This window comes from Cyprinus carpio, chromosome A7, assembly GCF_018340385.1.
Source record: "Cyprinus carpio isolate SPL01 chromosome A7, ASM1834038v1, whole genome shotgun sequence".
Classification (NCBI taxonomy): domain Eukaryota; kingdom Metazoa; phylum Chordata; class Actinopteri; order Cypriniformes; family Cyprinidae; genus Cyprinus; species Cyprinus carpio.
This window is the reverse complement of record NC_056578.1, coordinates 18423199-18449208: the sequence shown is the minus strand read 5'-3', so window position 1 is coordinate 18449208 and position 26010 is coordinate 18423199. Positions and strand designations below refer to the sequence as shown.

The following is a 26010-nucleotide window of genomic DNA, read 5'->3' as shown; positions in this document are numbered from 1 at the left end:
ACTGTATAATGACAATGGGTCAAACAAAAACAAGAGACCCATGGACCAGCTGCTTCAGTTAGTAATGATTAAAAGTGATCATATACTGTCATATGAGCAGCAATATTGAAAATCATTGATAAAATGTGCAGCGATAGGTTCATTTAAAATATACTTTTGCAGAGAAAGAACTGCGCAACAGGTAGTCCATTCTGATTTCACATAAAGTCAGTGTCAGCTGATTCAAGATGAAGCGGTTTTGTTTTACTTTCATCCTTTAAGTGTTGACTCAACTGACAAATGTCCCATTTTTATCTCAAATGAATGGTTTACATTTGGAAAACTGATACGATTTTTGTGCATAAATATGCAAGAAAAGTATAACCATAATTTCAATAAGGACATTCTTGGAAGAAATTAATTTGCATAGAGCATCACATTTACTTCTGTGTAACTGAAATTGCACAGCTTTAAAAACATGTCACTTTCAATGAAAACGAGATATTGTATACAAAATTCTCTATAAGGCATTGAAATGCTTATTTAAGCCAATCAGAGGAAACACCTCCATTAAAAATATCCCACATCATACAGTCTGTTTTTGAAATAAAAATTAGATTTCAAGGCCGTCTGAATAAATGTACTTTTCCCCCATTTGCCGCTAGGGTGCAATGGGCTGATAGCAGCTTTATGAGGAGTCTGTCACCACTGGAACCAAGTAAAGGGTAGACACATTGTTCAGTGTCCAAGATGGCACTGAGAAGCATGAAAGGGTAATGTTGCATGTCTGCAAGGGCATCTGGGCACATGGGAAGGGGGATGATGACCCTTTGTCACATGAAATCATCAAAATCATTGCCATAGCCATCGTCAAAACCAGCATAAGCAGCAAAGTCATCTTTCATGTTTGCTTTCAATCCACCACCAGGAAGTACACCTTTCTTCTTTTTCTTATTTGCCTTCTTTTCCTGTGAATAACAGCAACAAATTAATATTAAGTATTTTGCTGTTGACATTTTGATAATAATGAACAATACAGAATTATAAATAATAATTAGTCTTAGTGGCTGTAAATAAGATCCTCAACTAGGCAAGAATCAAGTTCTTTTCCACTCATAAGATGTTTTGAGAAGTTTCTCTAAAACTGAGTACAAAGTAGTAAAATCATTCAACTTACCTTTTCTTGCCTTTGTTTTTCACTGAGCAGAACAGATAAAGAATTATTTATTTTTTTCAGGTCATCTACTTCCACTACACAGAGGGGAGAGAAACATTAGTCATCAGACACGTGCAAGGTTTTTTGTTTGAGTTCCACTATATAATCTAAAAGGCTGTGAAAATATCAGTAATTCTCTGTCACAAACAACCATTATTAAAATATACACAAACTACTAACAAAAAAATATTTCAACACTTACATGAAATACAAAGCTCTCGAAACAGTGACTCCAAAAAGCTAGAATAATGCACTGATTTTTCAAACTGTGTTATCTTATCTTTCAGTAATTTTTCAAATGCAACAAAGTCATCTTTAGATGAAGGGCACATGGCTTCAATTCCAGAGGCATTGTTTGTTGTGATAACAGTAGTAGAGGCATTTGCAGCAGCAGGATCAACACCTGAAATCAGAACAATTGTTCAGTGATTAACTGTTAAAATATGCACTTGGAAGGCTTCACATATAGTGCAGTTCATACAACTTGTTTCTTACCAAACGCCTCACGGGCCAACTCCATGTCTGCCTCCTCCTGCATTTTCTTCAGTCGAAGCTTCTCTGCATGCTGCTCTTCTGGTGATAGTGTCTCACTCACCGTTTCTTGCATCTGTTCACAGGTTTCAAAAACTAAGGTTAAATGGTTTAGAATATGCAAAAGAAATGAGTATCAGGAAAGAAAGGGACTAATGCATTAATGAGTAATTGTACAAGTCATAATATTTTTTCTTACCTTCTTTTTCAACTCATCTTGTTTGTTCTTTTGTAAAATTTCTTTCTCTTTTATTTTATCACTTAATTTTTTCTTCTCAGGGGGTTTCAACTCTATAGGAAATGTAAATCAAACCATAAGAGTACTTTCCACTTGGGTTAAAGATAAACAGTAATAAAACAACACACACCCAAAAGATCTACTTAATGGTGAGTTTTACAAATGTGCAATGGCTCTGCCTACAACATGTTTGCATTGTAAGATTTGACCACTCAACAGAGATTAATACCTGCTTTTTTCTGTTCAACTTTCTTCTCTTCTTCCTTCTCCTCCTCTTCATCATCCCAGTTATCCTGCAGAAAGCAAAATGTATGGTAACCATATGTAAACTAACACAATAAATTTACCTCAATTAGAATGTTTTCATGCCCCATTTAGTTTCAGCCGTGTAATAAGCAGAATAATGTAATGATTCAATACGTCATTATTCCTTACTTATTTCATCATCATTAAATTAATAACAGCACAAGTGTTGTTGATTAGTTTGATTAGTTATAATTACACAGGCCCAAAGATTATAAAACAACAGTTTTTACAATTTCACAAATGTGTAAGATCCTTTCTTAATAAACAGTGAATACTGAACTGGCGGAAATGGTTATGAAGCAATTTAAAACAAAACTAAGAATAGCTATCTATTATATTTGAGCTGAGTAAGTAGAAGCAAGTGCAGTACAGAAATTTCCTCAATCACTTTTTAAAAGATTTTTTTGTAAAAATCTGAATTTTGAAGTTTCCTGCCATTTCTAGTTTTTCTGTGGCCGTGGGCACTATGCAGAATACTGTCATTCCAGAAAAGTTTATTTGAACTCTTGAGGCCTCGGTTAGCGGGTAAATTCGGGAAGTCTTTTCCAGAGCTGCCTTTCAAACAAAACAAAACTTGCAGTAAATGACAATAATAACGCGCGCGCCCGCGCTCACACATTCTCTCAGTTCGAAAAGAGGAGGGCGCGTGAGAGAATTCTAGAACTCCATCCACGTTCTCTGCTCTGACTAATACATTACAATCTAAAGTTGCTACAACAATTGTAATAACTAAGACAAGCAGCATATTTTCAAATTGAGTTAGTACAATGAACCAGTAAAACAACTGAAAAAGCTGCTAATGAGGCTCCACGTGTCCTGTCACTTGGTCGCACTCGGAACTGGTTTCATATCATTTCAACCATGGACACTCGCATGATGTGACCGATGTGCTGCCAAAACTCCTATATTAGTTTGATTAACCTGTAAACGGCTGGCAAATTAACATTGCTAAAAGAGAAACCGTCAGATAACAGATCCGTCAAGCTGGCAGATGACACGTTTGCTGACGTAAACACAGAAACTGTCAGTGTAACAGTAGTACTATATAATCACGAACACGCAACTAGACACATCTGGTGGATCTTTAAATTAAACGGGCCTATTCTAGACTAACTAAACGGCTAAAATGCACCAAGATTGTCCATATTAGTGTTGCTACCTTTAGCCACATATCATACTATAAGACAGAACTGAAAGGATGGCTATTAGCACGCTACCTTCACGTCTTCCTCCTCGTCCTCGCCTTCCCATCTATCCAGCCGCCCGGCGCCACTTTTGATCGGCTCACTTGGCTCGAAGTTTTCAACGTCTTTCGAAAAACAAAATATTGTCGTGGTTAAGACCGTGACCGACACCGTGTCACACACTTGGCTCTAAAATGTGTTAGTAATCCTTACCCCAGTCGTCGGAATCCGCCATCTTGGCTAAGTGTGAGTTAGTTAAAGTAGTAGCTGAGAGTAAGCATGTGCTGCTCTGATCCACGCGCTTCTGTCTTCATGCTGACGGGATACCGGAGGACTGGAGTCCGCGCGCCACTGGCTACAACGCCCCCGTGTGGCGCACAAGAGGACGAGTTATTACTGTTGTGCAAGTCTGGTACGTCAGGTCAATGGTTCCCAATCCTGGTCCTGGAGAACCCCTTAACACTGCACGCTTTTGTTGTCTCTCTTATCTGACACACACATTTGAGGTCTTGGAGTCTTCACTAATGAGCTGAGTCAGGTGTGTTTGAATAGGGACATGTCTAAAATGTGCAGTGTTGGGGGAACCACTGTGTCAGGTCCTAAACTAATGATAGTCATAATTATAAAATGATAGTATTATAAATTATATTTGTATTAATTATGATAATAATACATTCAGTAGCAGTACATTTTTACAATTATTATTATACTTAATTGTTATAGTTTTATCATTAGATGTCCCCTTATGATGTCTCTTGTAATACTTTATTTCACGGACGTGAATAAATACATAGATACACAAACACTCTCAAAAACTCTCTTCTGTCCCACCCACTTTTTAAAACATAAGTTACGCCACTGCTTTATTTTCAAGGATATATGCATCGGTTTATGCACAACAATACAAAATTAAAATATAGTCTGACATCAGGCAGCATGCAATATTATGAGAAATAGGTACAGTTGCAAAAGTAGCCAAATTAAAAACATGAGTTTACAAATGAAAGAAAAAGCAAACTTCACAATCAAGTTTTTTCTTTAAGTTTATACAACCCCTTCTGATATTTTTCAAGAATTTCAATGTATGAAGGCTGTTATAGCAGTTAAATAAATAAATAATATTAATAATAAACAGGACAAGAAATTGAACATAAAGCACAAGTCAAACCATATCAGTTTAGGCAATTACATACCTAGGTTGATACATTACTCTCCAAGTAAGCAAATATTCAAAAACAATCAAACAAAATCACATTTTCACTGACCAACTATTATAAAGTGCTGAAAGAAATATTTCCATGAGTTATTGTTCTTGTATTTCTCATAAGTCTTATATATACAGTGATACAGCTACATCACATTGCACATATTTGGAAAGAAAAGTTTGATTCAGTATAGCAGCAATTCAGCAGCAACAGACCGAACTCATCCCAGAGAAAACAGCAGCATTATCAGGACGCTGGAGACGTAGAAAAAAGGACTGGGGTGCATTGCAACTCCCAGTGACATGCCTGAAATGATACACAAAAATAACTGTGAGACAGAATAAAGAACATTTAACAACCCAAAATGTCCAAATATTCATTACTTATCCTTATCATTCATTCAGGTTTGAGATTGATCACACATTTAACTTTTTTAAATGAATGTACAATATAACAGAGTTTTTCCTTCTCCCTCTGTTTTTCACAACAGGAGTGAAAGTACCTCTGAAATCAATGGGTTTGTCCTCCCAGGGGTTGAGCACCATGGACAGGGCCGTCTGCTGTACTGTAGACAGAGCGGAGCGCTGGGCCTCAGTCACAGCAATGGCCTGATCATAGGTGAACATACGAATCTGTGCCTGGTTAAACACTACCTGTGAAGAGAGAGAGCAGAAACACCAGGTAATAAAGATCCTAGAATGACTTCAAAATACTTTTAATTTAAAAAAACAGAGGACATCATATGAGTGTTTTGAGATCTTGAAAGTTGTTTGTTTGACTTTTTATCCTTTGTTGTCAAATCGGTGACCGGAATTAGAAAAGATGAAAGATATTCCGTCTTGCCGTGCCAATAAAATTTATGAATACAATCATATTGCCACATACATACAGTCATGGCCAAAAATATCGGCACCCTTGGTAAATATGATCAAAGAAGGTTGTGAAAATTAATCTGCATTGTTAATCATTTTGATCTTTTATTTAAAAAAATTGACAAAAATCTAACCTTTCATTGGATAATAAGAATTTAAAATGGGGGGAAATATCAGTATGAAATTAATGTTTTTCTCAAATACACGCTGGACACAATTATTGGCACCCCTAGAAATTCTTATGAGTAAAATATCTCAGAAGTATATTCCCATTCATGTTCACAATTTTGAGCACTCCAGGGTGATTATGAACATGAAATTATTCATCCAAGGCTTCCTGTTTCACAGAAATATAAATATGAGGGAAAACAAAGCCCAAATTCCCTTAATCATCCATCACAATGAGAAAAAACAAAGAATATATTTCGGATGTGCGGCAAAAGATAATTGAGCTTCACAAATTAGTGAAGTGGCTTTAAGAAAAGAGCTAGAGCAGTGAAAATTCCCATTTCCACCATCAGGGCAGTAATTAAGAATTTCCAATCAACAGAAAATGTTATTAATCTGCGTGGAAGAAGACGTGTCTCTATATCGTCCTAATGCACAGTGAGAAGGAGAATCTGAGGGGCTAAAGACTCTCCAAGGACCACAGATGGAGAATTGCAGAAAAAAGTTGAGTCTCAGGGTCAAAAACCAAAAAAAAAATTGTCAAACAGCACCTACATCAACACATGTTGTTTGGGAGGGTTACAAGAAAAATTCTCCTACTGTAGTTCATTCAAAAACAAACTCCAGCATATTCAGTTATCAGACATGACAGGAACTTCAAATGGGACTGGCTTCTATGATCAGATGAAACTAAAAAAATAGCTTTTTAGCAGCAAATACTCAAGATGGGTTTGGTGAACACAGGGTTAAAAAGTACCCCATGTGTACAATGAAATATACTGCTGTATTTTTGATTTTGTGGGCCTAAATTTCTGCTGGAGGTCCTGGACATCTTGTTTAGACACATGGCATCATGGATTCTATCAAATACCAACAGATAAAAAAAATCACTGAGTGACTGACTCTTATAATGGGCCATGTTTGGATCTTCTAACCATACAATAATCCAAACACAAACCTCCAAAACAACACAGAAATGGGTCACTGAGCACAAAACCAAACTTCTGCTACAGCATTCCAGTCCTCTGACCTGAACCCTATAGAAATGAGTGTGGTGAACTGAAGAGAAGAAGCACCAACATGGAGCTGGGAATCTGAAGGGTCTGAAGTGATTCTGGATGAAGGAATGGTCTCTGATCTCTTGTCAGGTATTCTCTAACCTCATCAGGCATTATAGGAGAACATTTAGAGCTGTTAAACTGGCAAATGGAGGTTTAAAAAAGTATTGAATAAAAGGGTGCCGTTAATTGTGGCCAATGTGTATAAGAGAAAAACATTTATTTCATAATGATATTTCCCCCCATTTTAAATTCTTATTATCCAATGAAAGGTTAGATTTTTTTCTAATTTTTTAAATAAAAGATCAAAAGGATTAACAATGCAGATCAATTTTCACAGCCTTCTTTGGTCATATTTACGAAGGGTGCCAATATTTTTGGCCATGACTGTACATCATACATTTTAGTGCAAGGCACTTAAGAGGCTAGAGAAAAAAGATACTAACTGCAAATTTGCCCGCTGGGATGAGAGAGATTGCAAGTGGGGTGATTCCTTCAATTTGTTCCCTCACCAAAGCAGACATGGCTATGTCAGGTAGGCCCGCTACATAAAGGGGGAAAATGCACAAAAACACCATGTATAGACAAAAAACATCAATTACCACAACTATGAACCAAAACTAGCAAATCAGGCACAAGTTCTACAAGTTTGCTACTAATGCAAATAAACAATTCTCTATGATAAACTATATCTGTTAATAGACTCTTTTTATCCAAAGTGACTTAAAGTACATTTATTACAGGGACAATTCCAACTTTGGGTTAAGTGCCTTGCTCAAGGTCCCAGTGGTGATTTCTGTGGGAATCAAACCACCGACTTTCTGATTACAAATTCTGAGCTGTACCTGCAATCGCTCCGATCTCAATGAAGACCTCTGATCCCCAGGAGCTGACCGGTCCAAATGCCAAGCTATGACTGAGCAGCCCTATCAATGCCTGCAGCTGCTGCTCAGAGCAAGACAAATTCAAACGGCCAAGCCACAAAACTGCTTTACTGGAATAAGAAAAACAACGCATTTCACATTCAGCACAGGAGAAAATTTAATTGAAGGAAACATGCATGCAACAAATTTTTAGACAATTCAGATAATTTTGATTTTTTTTTTAAATAATTAATTATTCAATGAATAATAATTCAACCTGAACTCCACTGGATTCAGGTTGCGCATGATTGGTGCATCAATCCCACACACAATGTGCCCCAATGCCACAAAAGTGCTGGAGTCTAACTGGCTAGGAGTCTTTCTGGTTGAGTTCAGAACCACGGAGAACAGTAATTTCAGCTGCAATTGCAAACAGAGGTCATTTACAATATGTACATTCAACCATTCAAAACAGGTTAAGATTTTTACTAACAATTTAGTAAGATATCGTCACAAAAACTTTTTTTTCCAAATAAATGCTGTTCTTTTGAATTTTCTTTTCCTAAAAAAAATATTAGGCAGCAACAGTTTTCAACATTGATAATAATAAATATTTCTTAAGAACCAATGTCAGCATATGAAAATGAATGAACGTGGCACTGAAGACTGGAGTAATGGCTGCAGTGAACTTCAGCTTTGCCATCACAGGAATATATTACATTTTAAAATACAACACAGAAAACAATTATTTTAAATTGTAATCATATATCACAATATATTTGTGGTTTTTCCTGTAATTTTTATCAAATAAATGCAGCCTTGGTGAGCAGTAGATGCTTATTTCAAACCATTAACAAATCATACCAATCCCAATGATTGAACCTTAATGTGCATTAAAATGTATAATAAATAAAGAAATGAATAAAAACAGTATTCTCAAAATCAATCAGTGCATTTTCTTTCATTAGTGGTATAGGTTTTTTTTTTTTTTTTTTTTTTTTTTTTTATCTCATTTTACCAGCCATTCAAGCTCACTTTTACTAATGTGTTCATCAACATTTTACCTGTCTGCTGGTCCATGTGTTGAAAGCCCCCATTGCTGAAATTGACTGAATTTCAGAGAGTCTAAGAGAGGCCAATTCTTCAAGTGTGAGCTGAGTGGCAATGCGACCCAACTGAGAGATCACCGAAGAGTTAAAAGAGGAAGGCATCCCATACACCTACACACAGACAAAAAAAGTCACCACTATTATTATGCCACAGATATTCACTGAATATCCCCAACATATTAATGGGATTTCCCCTAAGTGAAAAGTTGCAATTGAAATCGAAGATATGTCTAATTACGTGAATCAGCAAAATGTCAAATCTCAAAAATGTAAAACACTTGTTACAATGTTATTTATGAGCATATGAGCTGATGGAGAAATTCAGGCACCTCTTTGGTCTTTGTAAGGAGCATTAACAGCTCGTATGCACTGAAAAACGGATCCTGGCCAATGAGCTCCAAGCACCTCCGAAATGCAGCTTGTGGCATGTTTCTAAGGCTGTCAATAGTCCAGGCAGCAGGTTGTGTCACATGCAGGCTCTCACAAGAGGGGATCAGTCCAGTATCTAAGACACAGAGATAGAGAGGTGAAATAAAAAGGACTGAGTGGTCAAAAGTGTGAAGTGACAGCCACACTACTGTATTATATTCCTTCACAATCTGTTATTTATTTAAAGTGAACAGAAGGATTTTAACAGATGACATTCTGTCAGGGCAGAGAACTGTACTTACAAGGGACACGTCCAATTCTGAGGAAGCCGAGGAAGAACTGAAGCACAAACTGCTGCTTTTCAAACAGCTCTGAGGGTTTCTGACACAGAGAGCCAAACTCTCCTTTCTCCCACTCCTGCTGACTCAGGAACAGCCTCTCGATGCGCTCTAAGCTCATCAAATCCTGAAGACACACGCACACATGTAGACAGGTCAAAACACAGGCAGACAGTGATCGAAAATACTTGGTCAGTTTGTCATGAGGTACAATAAGTGGGTTCAGATGACACATAGCTGTGTCAGACAAAGAAAAATCTGGTCACTCACTAAGGGGATGAGCTGAATAGTGTTCTTCGGAAGAAAAAACAAGAAGCGGTCCACTTGGTTCAGAGTCTCTGATGTCCAGTTTTTCACAGGGCTATGCGGAGAAAACAGTTCAAGTTTATTGCCAACTTGTTGGGTTTGATGCAAGCTTTATTTTCCAGTGATTTAACAGGAACTAGAAAATGAAGTTTTAGCTGTCCATACCCAAATGTCCACTGTTCCTCTAGCATCTTTGCCACCAGGTCTCTTTTATTGGGACTGTAGCAGAATCCTTGTAGGAACTCCAGACTATCAACAAAAAAGCTCCTATCCAATTTCAAAAACATTTCATCTGTCACAAATGTAGCCATGATCCCTAGCGAACGAAACTCCTCTTCAGTGTACAGGCCAGTGTACATATCCTGATGAGAAAATCAAAGAAATAGTGGTTGGAGATTCACAGAGGTTACTATACCAACTGGTCAGTTTGACATTAAAGCTCTTTTAAAAGGTGCAGGTTAAACAAAATGTACATAGAAACGGTTAATAACCCTGTCAAAATCATTCACCGGATTGATCCACAACAAAAGTATGTGCATGACCTCTAGACAGTAAAATGATATTCTTTACCAGTCGTTGAACCATCTTGTCCACCAGGACAGCTTGTTTGATGCTGGGAAGCAGTAGGAAGTAATATGGGTCCTGTATTATAATTTTCCTCAGGGAATCCATCTTATCTGGTGGAAATTTCTTAATGGTACTCAGCCTTTAGACAATAGCATGAAATTCAACAAGTGAAGACAATTTTATACACATGTAAATGTATTTTGACTGAATTAAATTTTGACTCACGGAAGTGACAGAGCAATCTGAGAACCCAAATCTCCAAGTAATTCTGTGAAGAAGTCAAACCTATACAGTTCCTCAAATACACACTTTTTCTGTAGTACAGAAAAGAAAAAACAACTTCTGTAAAGAGAGTGTTTGTGCAATACTCAATCCATTAATTCAAGATTCAAGACATCTGTACTCAATTTACAGGTAGGCCTACACAAAATTTTAAAGATTATGTGAACCTTGAGTAAGATTGACCTTAGTGAGGATTTGACTAAATAAAGAAGAAACTAAACTAAACTGGTAATCTGTAACATTTAGGTCCTTAATTTGAATGTAGGTTTACTAGATACCAGCGATGGGTGGAGTGGCACAGGCTGCTCTCTCAGAAATGTCATAATGTCACGTAGAGGAGACAGAGATGCCAGTTTCTGGAACAATCTTCTCAGGTCTGTGCAACTCACTCCTGTAGCCAGAATCCCCAGAGATCTGTCATGTCAGAGAAAGGAAAACATGATCATACTTAAGTACTTCACTGAGCAGTGTCATGATTCATTTTGTAGACCTTATTTATAATCACAAAATCAACTCACAAATCCCTAAAGGCCAAACTTACAGAAATTCTTGTAGTGAGAGACTTGAGTGAGAGACGACAGCCTCTTTAAAGAGAACTTTAGCCTGTTGAATGAAAAAACAATACAAGGATGCTATTGGAATGATCAAGGATTTAAGATTTTAGAATAGCTTTTAACTGTGGACCATCCATAGTATAGAAAAATACTGTGTGAGTAAATGGATACCAGCAAATGGTTACCAACATTCTTCAAAATAGTTTCTTTTGTGTTTAACAGAAGAATGAAATTCATACAGGTTTGAAATTGGGGTGAACTATCCCTTTAAGAAATGTACATATAAGTCAGGGGGTACAATTACTCCAACTTGTTAAATATTTATTCATACACTAACAGTGAAATCAGTGACTTATTGTCTCTGTAAGTTTATCTATAACAGGAAAGGGGGATTACAAAACACTTTCATGCTTAATGTCCCGGAAAAAAGTACTGACTTTTCTTCTTATTTTCTGCTAGTTAACACGAGATATACTGTCTAGTGTACTAAATCTGAGGTTATACAACAAATAAGCTTTGTTGTGCTCCATTATCAATAATTAAACCAGCAATTAGACACTGTGGTATTATACAGACGTCTGTGGTAATAGGGAGTGTCATGATGCAAAACACACTTATGTCCTCTTGCTTAAACACACACCTTTAGTCAGACTATGTGAGAAAGAATGTATTTTGCCCATCAGATCTTAACCAGATTTGCTGAAATACCAATGCTTGAAAGGCAGCATATGAATAGTTTAAAAGTTTCACATAAGGTTATGTTTTAAGTTTTGGTTCTGCGCTAATGAAATGCTACTTGGTCTTTGCATTGTAAGAACACATATAAATTTATATATATCTGTTGTATATATCTGCTCTTGTTAAATATTTATCAAGTTAAAGATATAAATATATTTCTAAAACAGATACACACGCAAAAAAAATATTGTGTTCATCAAAGAATCCTAAAATAATCTGTCATAATTTTAATTAATTTTGATTAAGCAGCAAACTGTATTCAACATTGATAATAATAAGAAATGTTAGTTCAGCAGCAAATCAGCATATTAGAATGATTTCTGAAGGATCACGAAACAATAAAGACTCAAATAAAAACATATTAAAATACAACTAATAAAACACAACAATAAATTATATTTTAAAATACATATCAATAGAAAACAATTTTAACAAAAACATTGCAACAAAAATTGTAAACAAGTTTTACTGTATTTTGCAGCCTTCATGAGCATAAAATACATTTTTCAAAAACATTAAAGGGGTCATATGATGCGATTTCAATTTTTCCTTTCTTTTTGGAGTGTTACAAGCTCTTGGTGCATAAAGAAGATCTGTAAAGTTGCAAAAGACTAAAGTCTCAAATCCAAAGAGATATTCTTTATCAAAGTTAAGACTCTGCCACGCCCCTCTAAAACAGCTCATTCAAACAAGCCCCCACATGTCCACGTCACTGTGTGGAAATATTTGCGTAATGCCGCCCAAATGTTCACGCAAAGAAAGAAGGCGTGGTTTCAGTAACCGCAGTTAGTGTTGAAGCAGCCGTGTCAGGGAGATGCTGTGTTTATCTAGGCAAAGGAAAAGCACTTTATTTGGCCTTCCAAAAGTAGATGCATTTAGGAATCTTTAAGATTACTTACAACAGAACAGCAACGCATTTTATGGATGACCGTTTCGTGAACCTAGGAGAGGAGGTAATTCTGACTTTGCTACAACAATCTGGCGCTTCTGAATCAGCTACTGTAAGTATGTTTTGTTATTAGTTTAAGTATTTGCTATTAAATGTTCAAATGGAGAGTTTTGCCAATAGTATCTGCGTGTCGCATGTGTGTGTGCGCGTATGTGTGTGTGTGTGTAAGAGAGAGACAGGGTCACACAGTGGAGTCAGCTGTTTTAACCGTCTGTGGCTTGTGTACTGCAAACACATACGAGCTTCATCACTGTGTCTGTCACGCGACTCTGTTCCCCTTTCAGGCTTGAACTGATGGTAAAACTAAGGACATTATTAACAGTCTTTACATTTATTTTGAAAGATGAAGCTCGCGATTATGGAAAGGGCCGTTACATTTCCAACGAGTGCTTGCGGTGATTGGCAAATCACAATGCACTAAGTCATTTGGCCAATCAGAGCAGACTGCGCTTGTCGGAAGGAGGGACTTTGTAGAAAACGATGCGTTTGAGAGAGGTAGGGCATAGAGGACCTAAAATAATGTACAGTATTTTAAAAATAATGTTTTTTGAACATTAAAGCATGCCAACATATTCTGTTACACCAAATACACAAAATAATGATCTTTAAAAAAGCATCATATTAACCCCTTTAAAAGATCATATTGACCCCAATCTTATGAATCTTAGTCTAAATAAATATGTATCACAAATCAAAATTCATTCTGAAAATAAATGTAAGAAAAAAAAAAACTTTAATAACTCAGTAGGCAAATATTGTAATGACATCATCACTGCCATCAGTCAAAGGGATGCTGTTAACAAAATACTAATTTAAAAAAATACATTTATTTAAATATAAAATTAGCAAGAACTGTAATTTTACTGTAATTGTGGTTGATAAATGAGGTGTGTATAACTTGACTAAAACATACCTGCTGTGTGTTCCAGAGGCGAGTGTGTACAGCAGTGTCTCTGATCAGGAGCAGAGGGACTTGGGGAATCACACTGAGGAGTGGAGTGCTAGAGAGCAAAGGACTGACTTTATCCATCCACTGGGACACAGAACTAAAACCCTGAAAGCATGGAAGAAATTCATAGTATTTGTGCTAATATGAAAAAAAAAAAAGATTTTATATATATACAGTACAGACCAAAAGTTTGGAAACATTACTATTTTTAATGTTTTTGAAAGAAGTTTCTTCTGCTCATCAAGCCTGCATTTACTTGATCAAAAATACAGAAAAAACAGTAATATTGTGAAATATTATTACAACTTAAAATAATAGTTTTCTATTTGAATATACTTAAAAAAAAAAATTATTCCTGTGATGCAAAGCTGAATTTTCAGCATCATTACTCCAGCCTTCAGTGTCACATGTAACATCCAGTCTATCACATGATCATTTACAAATCATTCTAATATTCTGATTTATTATGAGTGTTGGAAACAGTTCTGCTGTCTAATATATTTGATGAATAAAAGGTTAAAAAGAACTGCATTTATTCAAAAAAAAAAAAAAAATTATAATAATATATATCTAATAATATATTTTCTTTACTATCACTTTTTATCAATTTAACACATCCTTGCTGAATAAAAGTATTGATTTTATTTAAAAAAGAAAGAAAGAAAAAAAAATACTGACCCCAAATTACTGACCAGTAGTGTATATTGTTATTACAAAATATTTATATTTTAAAAACATAGCTTCTTTTTTTTTTTTTTTTTTTTACTTTTTATTCATCAAAATATCCTAAAAAATTATCACATGTTCTGGAAAAATATTAAGCAGCAGAACTGTTTCCAACTTTGATAATGAATCATCATATTTTAATGAATTCTAAAGGAACATATATGATCCTAAAAATTCAGCTTTGCATCACAGAAATAAATGATAATTTAAAGTATAATAAATTTAAAAACAATTATTTTAAATTGTAATAATATATCACAATATTACATTTTTTTCTGTATTTTTGATCAAATAAATGCAGGCTTGATGAGCAGAAGAAACTTCTTTTAAAAAACATTAAAAATAGTAATGTTTCCAAACTTTTGGTCTGTACTGTATATATATATATATATATATATATATATATATATATATATATATATATATATATATATATATATATATATATAAATTTTTTTTTTTTTTTTTTTTTTTTTTGAAACTCAAAAGAGATATTCAAAACCAGAAATTATTCCACAACAATGGTACAACAATGGAGCACATTTGATTTACATTTGGTTATGAATGTCCATTCTGGTGTTAATACTTGAAGCTCTTTTAGTTGTGGATTTATTTACAGCTGTTTCCCTTAACTAATATTCCAATATGAGATGTTTGCGTTCAGAGGCCTAAAGAGTGATTTTCTTACCCAGAGTTTGGAGATGATAGTGTTGACCTGTGGAGGGGTGAGCCCAGGTGTCTGAAGGCTTATAGCAGGTAACGCTTCCAGCAGAACATCAGTTGGTAAAGTCCATAGAGTCTCCACCTTTACTCCACTCACAAGAGATCCCAGCATAGACAAATGCTCAGAGCCTGGTAGAGCCAACTGTGAGGGAGCACAAGTAAACATAACACCTACAATATTTCCAAAAGATGATATTCAAATGACATTCAGTAGCATTGAGAATTTACCATAACAAACTGGGGTCTGGGACCCCATAAAATAAAATAAATACCTATATGTGTATATATATATATATATATATATATATATATATATATATATATATATATATATATGTATGTATGTATATAAAAAGCAAAGTGTTGTTTACCTATATTGTTAGTAAATTAAGTAAAGACTATTATGTTGTTAAAAAACATTTTAAATAAATGCTGTTCTTTCGAACATTCATCAAAGAAAATAAAATGTATCACAGTTTCTACAAAATATTTAGCTGCATATAAAATTTAGCAACTGTCAACATTGATACTAAGAAGAAATTTAGAAAACAAAGCATAAAATCAGTATATTAAAATGATTTCTGAATGATCTTGTGACACTGAAGACTGGACTAATGGCTGCTGAAAATTCAACTTTGCCATCACAGGAATAAATTACAGTTTAATATACAAATAGAAATAAAAAAATATTCAAAATACTCAAATTGTAATAATACTGTAATAATAAATATTTTTACTAAATGTTTGATCAAATAAACACAGCCTTTGTGAGCACAAGGGACTTCTCTCAAAAAAAAAAACAACAACAAAAAAAATCTAGCAAGCCCAAACGTTTGAACAGTAATGTGAATATATACATAGCTGCCTTAAAATTTTAGGAAGTGGGTATATCATAAAGAAAACATCACCATCTGGGGGTCCTCGGAATCAAAAGTGTTTGAAAACCCCTTACATAATTTAACTAGTCTTAACTTAAATAATTAACGTGTGTCATTAGCAGACTATATTGCAAAAACAGATATTTCCTTTAGGTGTCTCATTGATGGCACACATGTGTGAAAGAGTGCCAGCATGTGCCAGCTCACTAGTGACACCCTATCTGACCTACATCACAATGTTCCCTTAAACCTTAGACACAAAATACAAAGGGCTGCTTGACAACTTCCTTGCTCCTGGTGCAATCCTATACCTTGAGTAACTGCCAAATCACATGGATGATATGAGTAAATGTTACATGCACTTTCAAACACGCAAAGTAAATTTGTAAAGAGTAACTGACGGGTGAGTGTGTTTAAGGCCAATGCAATTGTCCTTGAAATACCCCAGAGTTGATTACGCTGAGTTGTGGACAATCACAAACTCCATAAAATACACCCGCCTAGATCAAATACATGCACAAACACACACACACACACACACACACACACACACACACACACACACACACACACACACACACACACACACACACACACACACACACACACACACACACACACACACACACACACACACACACACACGTAGATTCACAAGAGACATTGGCCATCTTTTCAAACATTTAAGAAAGAAAAAATCAGAGCAAGCAGAGCTTTTCTCAACTCTGACAGAAAATATATACTTACACTAAGATTGGCAGAGATCTTGTCGATGATAACACTTGCCTTTATGACAAAAAAAAAAAAAACTATATTGATTAATAAGCAGTGAATAGGGCAGTGCATCATAAAGCAATGAAACAAGATGATGAATACATATTCTGATTGATAAAGTCTCTTATGTAAATTTATATAGGTATTAGGTAGTTTTTCATTTATTTAATTAAAACACTTTTTTTCTGACTTTTACAAGGACATTCCCCCTTTCTACCTATAGTAAAAATATTCTACTGACATTTGAAGCTTTCTGTTTTTCCACTGAGCTCCCATCCACTGCCTTCCTTATGTTTTGGGTGGACATTGAGATGGATATGCAGAATTCATGTTTGGTCATGCAGAAATGATTAAAAGGGTTGAGCAGTGACACAGTCCTCTACCTATATCAGATACCATGGCTCCTCTGACAGCAGTCTTCCATCTGTTGTAAAGCCCTCAAGACTAAACCCACACTGTCTGCTTGTAACCTTTGACCTCTACTCAAATTCTCACCCACTAGGGTCTACTCAGTGTTTAAAATTAACACACCAAATGCAAAATGCAAGTAAAAATGCTCTTAGGCAAGCAAATAAAACCATACTATCTGGCTGGTAGCATTATTAGAACTGTAACATTACAAGATGTAGGTCAAACTGTAAGATATCTTAACGTCTGAACCTTGCTGATGTAACATGAGAGATTCAAATAAAATGAGCAACAATGTTGAATATTTCTCACACTATTCTACCAAAATTAAAATCTAAAAAAGAAAATTTAGATTTTGTTGACAATTTTGTGTATGACACTATAAATCTTTCTCATGTTCATTTTAATGTATACCTTTATTTTCTTTTTACTTTTTTTTATTGTATTTTTTATTATTTCTTATTGCTATATAAATAAATTGCCTTGCCTACGACTGACACTTGCCTATGCCTGATCTGTCTGTGATGTTTGTCATAAAATCCTAGGGAAAGTCTCATTGTCATAGGAACAGATATACATTTTTAAATAGGGTGGCCATATGCGCCGTTCATATGGGACACAACCTGGCCAGGATTTTAAAATAGCCTAAAACATCCAAAGCAGTTTGACCAATAACATGCAGGTACATAATCAACCAATCGTGGGGCTGCGCGTGAGAAGGTGAGATCTACAGGGAACGATCAAAGACACCAAAGTAGGTGCGAGAGCGATTTGAAAGCATAAGGAGCTGTCTGCTCTGTTCTCTACAGCTCTCATGAATGTCACACAACGATAGACCTGCACAGTGCAAACAGCCAAAACCTGGATATTTTAGGCAATATTAAAATCCTGGCTGGGACATGTCCCATATGAACAGCACATATGGCCACCCTATTTTTAAAACAAATAATGCAAAATTGTATCATGATTGGTAAGAAATATTTATGGCCTGTAATTTTTGCTCAATTATTTGCCTTGTGTGGCAAATGTATGCAGATGTGGCAAAAATGGTGTGTACCTGTGCAGGGGTAAAAGGCACAGAGGCGAGGGTGCTGAGAGCAGGCATGAGCTGGGCTGAGGTAAGCTGCTGTAGGACACTGGATCCCAGAAGGGGCAGAAAAGGGCCAAGCTCAGAGACTCTCTGAGGAGTGAGACTGGAGGGAGACTGCAGGTCAGACGATTTCAAGACCATGCTGGATATCTAGACACAAAAAGAAAAGAAACCACAAACCAGAGGCTATTTTATATGTACCACAACTGTTAAGTTTTTTTTAAAGGATAAATGAGACAATTGATCTGAATTATGTTTACTGACCATATTGCTAGGAACACTAAAACCCTGAATTGCACATGTCCTAATGTTGTCCTTGATCACAGAGAAGGCTTCCGTTCCTGCATATGCCATTAGCTGGCTGGGGTGAGCCAGACAGGACAGATTACCTAACCTGGAGGGGTGTGAGAGGAAACTTTTTTTTTAATTTTTTTTTTCCTTTTTACATTTCCATGTCCCAAATAAAAAAATTAAAATAATTCCAGAAACTGTATTGATTTCATCTTAATGGAGTAAAATAACATTGCATTAACTAACCTCCTGAACTCGTCAACAGTGAGATTCCGGAAGGTTCCAGTGAGACTCTGAGCAATGAACTGCTGCTTAAGTGGAGTCAACGCGTTACTCATCAGAACATCCAAACCATCCAGCAGCTAAGAAAACATAACACAGGACAATGAGAACAAGAGTGTCATAAGTGATAATTTAAGACACTTTAATAGTCATTTAAACATCAAATGGTCATTTTTCATTTATCTTAAATGGTCATTTTAAAATAGAATGACTGCATTGTAATAACGGATTTTCTAAGTTGTAAATAAAACAAAAAAATTTAGCGTACATTTCGCAAGAAAATACTATTTCAGTCTTTTGACTTCAAAATGATTTCTTACTTTATTGCATTATTTGTGAAACTGACTAGCAATTTCTGAGTGCTTCAAGGTAAATCGTATACTCATTTTGTCTGGTGTATGAAATATGAACCATTCTATATATTTCGTATTAAATTTGAGAATTCTGAAATATCCTGTTTATATGAACAGTAGTGAAGAACTCTTCATTACGGTGTTAGCACCACAGTCCACCACACAGCCATTCTAAATTCATGCATTTCTGCGTTTATTTATTGAAAACAGACTACAAGGGCATGTCTGTTACAATGAACCTGTGGCAAGCATTGGCATTTTCCCCAGATGAGCTGCCTGAGGGTTAACTGGAGCCAGATGGGTTCAGGTATCTTTGTGAGGTGATGGGCTGTTACCTGAGCAGGTGAGAAGTACTGGAAGCTCTGAAAGGGCAGATAGGCGATCAGGTTACCAGTGTCTCTGATAACGGATAAGCTGCCGGCTGTCATGTTAGGTAAGCTCATGGACTGACTGAACCACCGACCAAACGCTTGCTGCTGCTCCAGGGAAAGGTTTTTTATGCTGAAGTTAATTATGCTTAACCTGGAGAAAAGTAAGAGAGTGGAGTTGTTTTAAACACTATGAATTATGTGTAAAAAACTTATATATTTTATTATTGTTGTTATTGTTAACTAAATTAATTACAAATCAGTTTTTAATGGAAATAAAGCTGAAATATAAATACTGGATAAAAATAAATAAAATAAACTTGCCAAATAAGAACTGTTGCCTAGGGAACTATTTGAAATAAATAAGTTGAATTTTAAATAAAAATAAATTAAAGCTGAATAGAAATATCTAAAAATGACAAAACTAAACAAACTGAAATTTTAGCAAAAAATATTAAAATATTAAAAATGAATACATATAAAATTTACATATAAATTTATCTATAATTTAAATTAATTGTAGGATAAATTTTCCCACTAAGGATTCACTTTTTATTAAGTTTGCAATATAAATCAGCCGTAATCATCATAAACAAGAATAAAATGAAGTTGAAATAACAAAAATAATATCAGGTGTATATGTGTGTCACTTACGCATTGATATTATTTTGTAGCGGCATTGACAAGATGTCTGAAGGTGTAGCTAGAGCCAACAAAATACCCATGTCAGAAAACAGGCTAATATCCTTGGGCAGGTGTATTTGGAAAAGCACAGACACCATGGTGTGCAGGTAATCATCTGTTAGTCAAAAAAGAAAAGAAAAACTGTAAATTACATAAATTCATTTATCTTGATTGTTTGTTTCTTGATTGTTTTTAATATATAATGATGCAATGATGAGATGGTCTACCTGCAAAGTGGCTGTGTTCCTGTTATAGTACAGCAGAATCTCCCTCACGATTATGCTGTCTGCTGCACTGAGCACTGATCTCAGATGAGATAGAGGAATGCGGAAATACTCCTGCAAAAGCAATAATGTGTAATTCATGCTGTTACTCACACTGATTTCAGCAAACAAAAGCAGATATTCTGCATGAATGATAATGTGGATAGACAAAGCAAAACATGAATTTGACCCAAACACTTTCAAGTGTTATTTTTTAGCAGCACAAAGCTAATAATGTAAAACATGCGAATGAAGTTGTGTATCCAACCTTGATCAGGAAAAAGTTAGTGGGCATATTTCTTCCTATTTGCATCAGACTGGTCAGAACTTTCTGAAATACACATATGTAAAGTTTTAACCGGAAATGCAGCAGGAACAACAACAACATACATTAGGTATTTGTATCACAGTACTAATGTAGAGACAAATCAAATGACTCAAGAGTTAATATTACATGCTAAGGAAGAGATTTAGATTATCCGGTGTCAGGTCTAACACCTTATACCTCATGTTGATGAGCTAGATCGTGGGTCAATTACAAAATAGTGGTGAACCCGGTAAGGGATATGCTTAATTAATAATCAGAAAAAACAGAAGAACTTCCAGAACTAGTTCAGTGTCTTTTTTGGGAAACAGTGGTCTAATAAACACAATAATTTGCCCTGTTCTTAATATGTAATACTTGGGTTTGTAGCGATTTAATAATAATACCAACCCCAAAGCACTGCAAAAGCACACGCTTGTTGTCAAAGTTGGTTTCATTGTCCATGTAGGCGACAACTGAGTCCAAAACACTAAGCCGAATATTCTCTGTCATCCTTAGAGAGGTAATTTGGCTTTCTTCTAGAGCCAACAGCAGGACAACCCACAGGTTGGTGGCCTGCTTGACCATCGATGTCACCTCTGTAGTCATGAGATTCTCCAAGCGAGGTTGGAGGATCTTTATCCCACAGCGCAACAGCACCCGAAGACCCTGGACTTGACTGGCACCTGGTTGGCAGACAGCACTGAAGTCTGTGCTGCATGTCCAGTTTAGCCTTTTAGCTAACTCCCTAGTTAAGCATGGCTGGGGAGTTGTTTCATTGCTCCCACTGATGGTGGTGGTTTGGGGAGCTGTGTATGTGGCACAGAGACTGCCAACCCGGAGGCTGGAGGCCTCCTGAGTGATGTGGGTGAGCATGGAAGAGTCAGCACAGACAAAGGAGATAAAGTTGGCCTGGTCATATTCCCAGCAAAGAGTGAGGAGAGCAGCGTCCGGGAGCACCAAAGCCCAATTGGAGTACTGACACTGCTCAGCTGGTCGGAAACTCACCAGGCCCCCCCCGTTCCCAGCCCCACCACCTGGGCCAGGCGCAGTCAGGTTTGAGCATTGCTCCAATAACCAGGTGCCGTCTAAATTGGCCAGCAAATTCTGGAAAACTGTTGCATTGGCACATACATTCCGAGTGAAGTTCTCAGTGTCAAGATCTGCACAGAGAGCAAGGTCAGTCATGTTTACTACAGTAGGCTGGCTCCAATCTGAATAGATGCAAACCTGCTCCAACATGCTTGTGGTGTCATTATTAGAGCACTCTCTAATCATCCACTGGTTGTCAACATGAATGGACAACTTGTCATACAAGGGTATGTTGCAGCAGACGTTCTGATGGAAGCCAATCTGGTCGTACTGCCAGCATAGAGCGACCACAGACGGATCTACAGACATGTTAGTCCATTTGTTATAGTTACACCAAACTTCGATATTCAGCAGTGGTGGACTTGTAGGGGGATTCCTGATAGAGTAGGTGCAATATTTCTGTACCCAAGCATTTGCGCTGTTCTGCACAAGTAGAGTGATGAACTTGTGGTCAACACACACCTCATTAATAAACCGAACCTCATCATTTTGGATACATATAGAGATCTGTTCAGGGCTGATTGCTTGTACATTCTTCCATTCAGAGTATTTGCAAGACTCAGCCACAAAGGTGTTGATGTCAATTTGTGGAGGAGGTTCAGAGCAATTGGGCTTCAGCCAGTTGTTTTCTTCAGTGGAGAACACAACCATAAAGAAGGCCATACTGTCACACAAAAAAAACTGAAATCTCTCCATGTCATTATACCAGCAGAACGTCACTATTGATGGGTCGATGGTTTCAGCAGTCCATATGTTATATGAACAATACAGGTTCACTATGTATGAGTCTGATGTGTTTGCACAGAATTCCCAAACCCAAGCATTATTAGGATTTCTGACCAACACTTGCATAACTTCAGCGTTGTTACACACAGCAAGGATGAATGCCGCACGATCATTTTCACTGCACATTGTGACCAATGCTGGGTCTGTGGCACCATCAATAGTCCAGTTCTGGTAGTCGCAAAGGAGTTCGCTGAGGCTGAGAGTGGACCGTGCTATACGACTTGATTGTGCGGTGCCAGGATCACTGCAGGGCTCAATAAGAGGTAAGATGCCATTCTTGATAATGTGACACATGTTCCTCCATACTTTTGTCAATTCAGTTTGAGAGAGTGTGCTGAGTGCTCGACACATCTGATAAAGGACATACGATTCCTGAGATTTTGCTCCTAAAATTGCTGCACAAAGGGTTTCGTTAAGTTGGTTCAGGTTTTGTTGTTCGCAGGTGAGAACAGACGTAGGAATGTCCACTGAGGGGGGGCCATTACGACCGAACTGGATGCTGCTTGTGGCCTGACATTCTGGACCTGGGAAACTGCAAGGAGGAGTTTCAGGAACCAAAATCATATCCAGAAGTGACTGTCCAAAAGACCAGCTCACATTATGATTTATGCCCCTAAATACAGAAAACAAGCGACAGAATGAATAGTGTCTTCTTATAGTAAAATACAAATGGAAATTAATACTTTTAAAACTGATATTTTTTTTTTTTTTTTTTTACTTTAAATAAAGAATACAGATACGTCATCATAATATATAATATAACATATAATATAATTCTTCTCCATATTTGTAACAGGAATATAGGCTTCCAGTGACATACCACATGATAAGCTGTTTGAGGTCACCTGTGTACAAAAGACAGAAGGAGACATTGATGGAGAATCACTTATTGCACTGAAAAAATTTATTCTAATATATGCAACAACAACAAAAGTAACTACATAAAAAAATACTGAAGAAACAAACTGAACCTAAAGCTATGACACACCTTGTTGACACTTCTCACTCTGGTCTAGGGTAGGGATCTCAATACCAAACTGTAATCCAAGTTTTAGAAAATCCAATGGAGTTTGAAGTGCACTCAACATGACATCAGACATGAATGACATCACAGGTGGAAAAGCCATGTCCATAAAACTATTCCATAAGGCTAAAAAGTTGTCTGATTGCAGATAAAGTGAGAGGTCTGAGGACAAAACATTCGTCAACATCTCCTGAAGAGAGTTTAATTGAGCCACGGTGGGGTCTGCCATTCGCAGATTAGATGTTGACATGCAAGCTTCAGCTTTAACAGAGGAGATCACAGAAAGTAATTGTTCATTCAGTGCAGATGAAACGGTACTGGTTAAATCTGCTTGCCATCCACAGGGCTGTCTGTCCGCCAAAATGCAAATTAAAGCCTGAGGAAGAGTTTCAATGAAACTGTCAATCAGCGTGGTCTGGTCTATAGAAAATAAACTGCTGAATATTGTCAAGTAAGTATCTAAGCTAGTGCTGTCAGTTGCCATTCTCTCAAGGGGTGCTGACATTCCGCTCATTCTCTGATGGAGATTTGGTGAGGCCTCTTCTCCCTGTTCTTCTTTTGACAAGGATCTGATGTTCTCTATCAACACTTTGATGTTCCTCTCAAATTCATCCTCACTCCTGGAGCTCTTTTCACTCTGTCTGATGATGGTCTTGGGTGATGAGGGTTTTATGGAGCCAACACATGCAACCCCTTTGAAGAAGAGGAAAAAAAAGTCTTACTGCCTGAGTGTTAATGCATTAATATAGTGGGTGAAAGAAACGGACACTAGGTATTCATAAATTAAGGGCGTGCTGAAACTATACTTTTTTATTATTATTATTTAAATATGGATAACATGTCAACTGAAAATCAAATGTTGGTTTTAATATATTATCTTCACTCTGACAATTTATAAAACCAAGGCATTTTAAATTGTAGGCTACAAGTGCAGATAAGAAAATATTAAAGAAAACTTACCTAAAATGATGCTGAGTATGAGCAACATCAAACTCCCTCCCTGGTGCATTTTTACTGAGGAAAATCCCGATGTAGTTGTTAATTTAACACGAGTATGACCACTGTCGGGAGAGACTTCATTTATTTTGATTCCATAAGATACCTAACATAACATACTGTGCCCTGCAGTGTAGCCTCTCTGTGTAGTGATTCCTGGATCTCGTCTCTGTTCCATCACGGCTGCCGTGTCACCGCAACTCAATCCTACATCAGTCACCTAATTAAACAGCAGCAGATAATAGGTGCGAAACCGAGGCCAAGAAACACACGGAACGGATTTGGGAGCGGAGACACCGACGAAAGTGCTGAAATATTAACAGGTCGTGTTGACTGTCAGCATCTCGGTCACAGTAATATACACCCGAGCAGCGACAGGTAGAAACAAACGTAAGCACAGGTGGGTGGGTGTAAGATCATGGGCCCTCAGTGTCACTTCTGCACGCGGTATAACAGCACGAGCATATGCCTTACAACACGCCTATAATAGCGACGATAGTGTGCAGGAGGGAATGCAGTGACTTAAAATAGTGAATAGAATTTTTTTTTAGAGCAACCCTTTCAAAATGTTATAGTGATATAAGCCGTTCCATGTTAGCCATTAACAGTATGCTCATTATTCATAAAACGTATTAAATCTAACTTTAAAACAGATCGTCACAACTGATTTAGTACCAGTGCATTTTTGTACCCGACTATCCAAACATTTAAAAACCCCATCTGAAGCTCATTTACATTATATGTTTTCGTTTGAAAATTAGAGTTATAAATATTAATTTGATTGGTTCCTGATTTTTAAAAGGCAATCCATGATAAAACATTTTGACCCACTTTTACTAAAACCACTGTAGCTAAAATCTATGGCAACTATTGTAACCATAATACATTTATGCATTTGGCAGATGCGTTTATCCAAAGTGACTTGCGTTCAAGGTACACATTTGAATTTTACTGAAGACATTTCCCTGATTGTTACGGATCTTGAAATCACAATTTTCTAGTGCCATTGTTGAACGGCTGGAACTCTTTGTGCATACAAAACAGGTTTTTTTTTTATCTTAAACTCCTTTTATATGAATAAACTTTAACCTGCTCTAACTGAAGTAACATTAAGGCTTTCAGTTCACTTCTGAGGTTGCATCAAACTGCATAAGATGCCATTTATGCTGACAGAGTGACACAAAACT

The 26010-nt window shown here is 36.4% G+C and overlaps 2 protein-coding genes across 2 annotated transcripts; both read right to left on the bottom strand.

Moving 5' to 3' along the window:
• Positions 1 to 233: 233 nt before the first annotated feature.
• On the bottom strand, positions 234 to 3913 carry LOC109093118 (eukaryotic translation initiation factor 3 subunit J-B-like). Its single transcript, XM_019106855.2, has 8 exons — positions 3668 to 3913; positions 3488 to 3579; positions 2194 to 2257; positions 1926 to 2017; positions 1691 to 1802; positions 1398 to 1598; positions 1157 to 1230; positions 234 to 947 (listed from the first exon to the last, which is right to left on the bottom strand). The coding sequence occupies exons 1-8, from the start codon at positions 3687 to 3689 to the stop codon at positions 813 to 815; spliced, it is 792 nt and encodes a 263-aa protein (XP_018962400.2). The 5' UTR covers positions 3690 to 3913; the 3' UTR covers positions 234 to 812.
• Positions 3914 to 4276: 363 nt separating this feature from the next.
• LOC109092034 (stereocilin-like) lies at positions 4277 to 25882 on the bottom strand. The gene is made up of 28 exons (XM_042760095.1): positions 24788 to 25882; positions 23792 to 24520; positions 23624 to 23648; positions 21337 to 23416; positions 20890 to 20952; positions 20586 to 20696; positions 20329 to 20480; positions 19642 to 19828; positions 18918 to 19033; positions 18645 to 18774; positions 18348 to 18530; positions 16856 to 16894; positions 15196 to 15372; positions 13746 to 13886; positions 11133 to 11194; positions 10870 to 11005; positions 10535 to 10623; positions 10313 to 10448; positions 9908 to 10104; positions 9707 to 9797; positions 9401 to 9563; positions 9059 to 9234; positions 8685 to 8840; positions 7898 to 8040; positions 7603 to 7751; positions 7204 to 7301; positions 5162 to 5312; positions 4277 to 4965 (listed from the first exon to the last, which is right to left on the bottom strand). Exons 1-28 carry the CDS (start codon positions 24834 to 24836, stop codon positions 4880 to 4882), a joined length of 6015 nt encoding a protein of 2004 aa, XP_042616029.1. The 5' UTR covers positions 24837 to 25882; the 3' UTR covers positions 4277 to 4879.
• Positions 25883 to 26010: the final 128 nt, after the last annotated feature.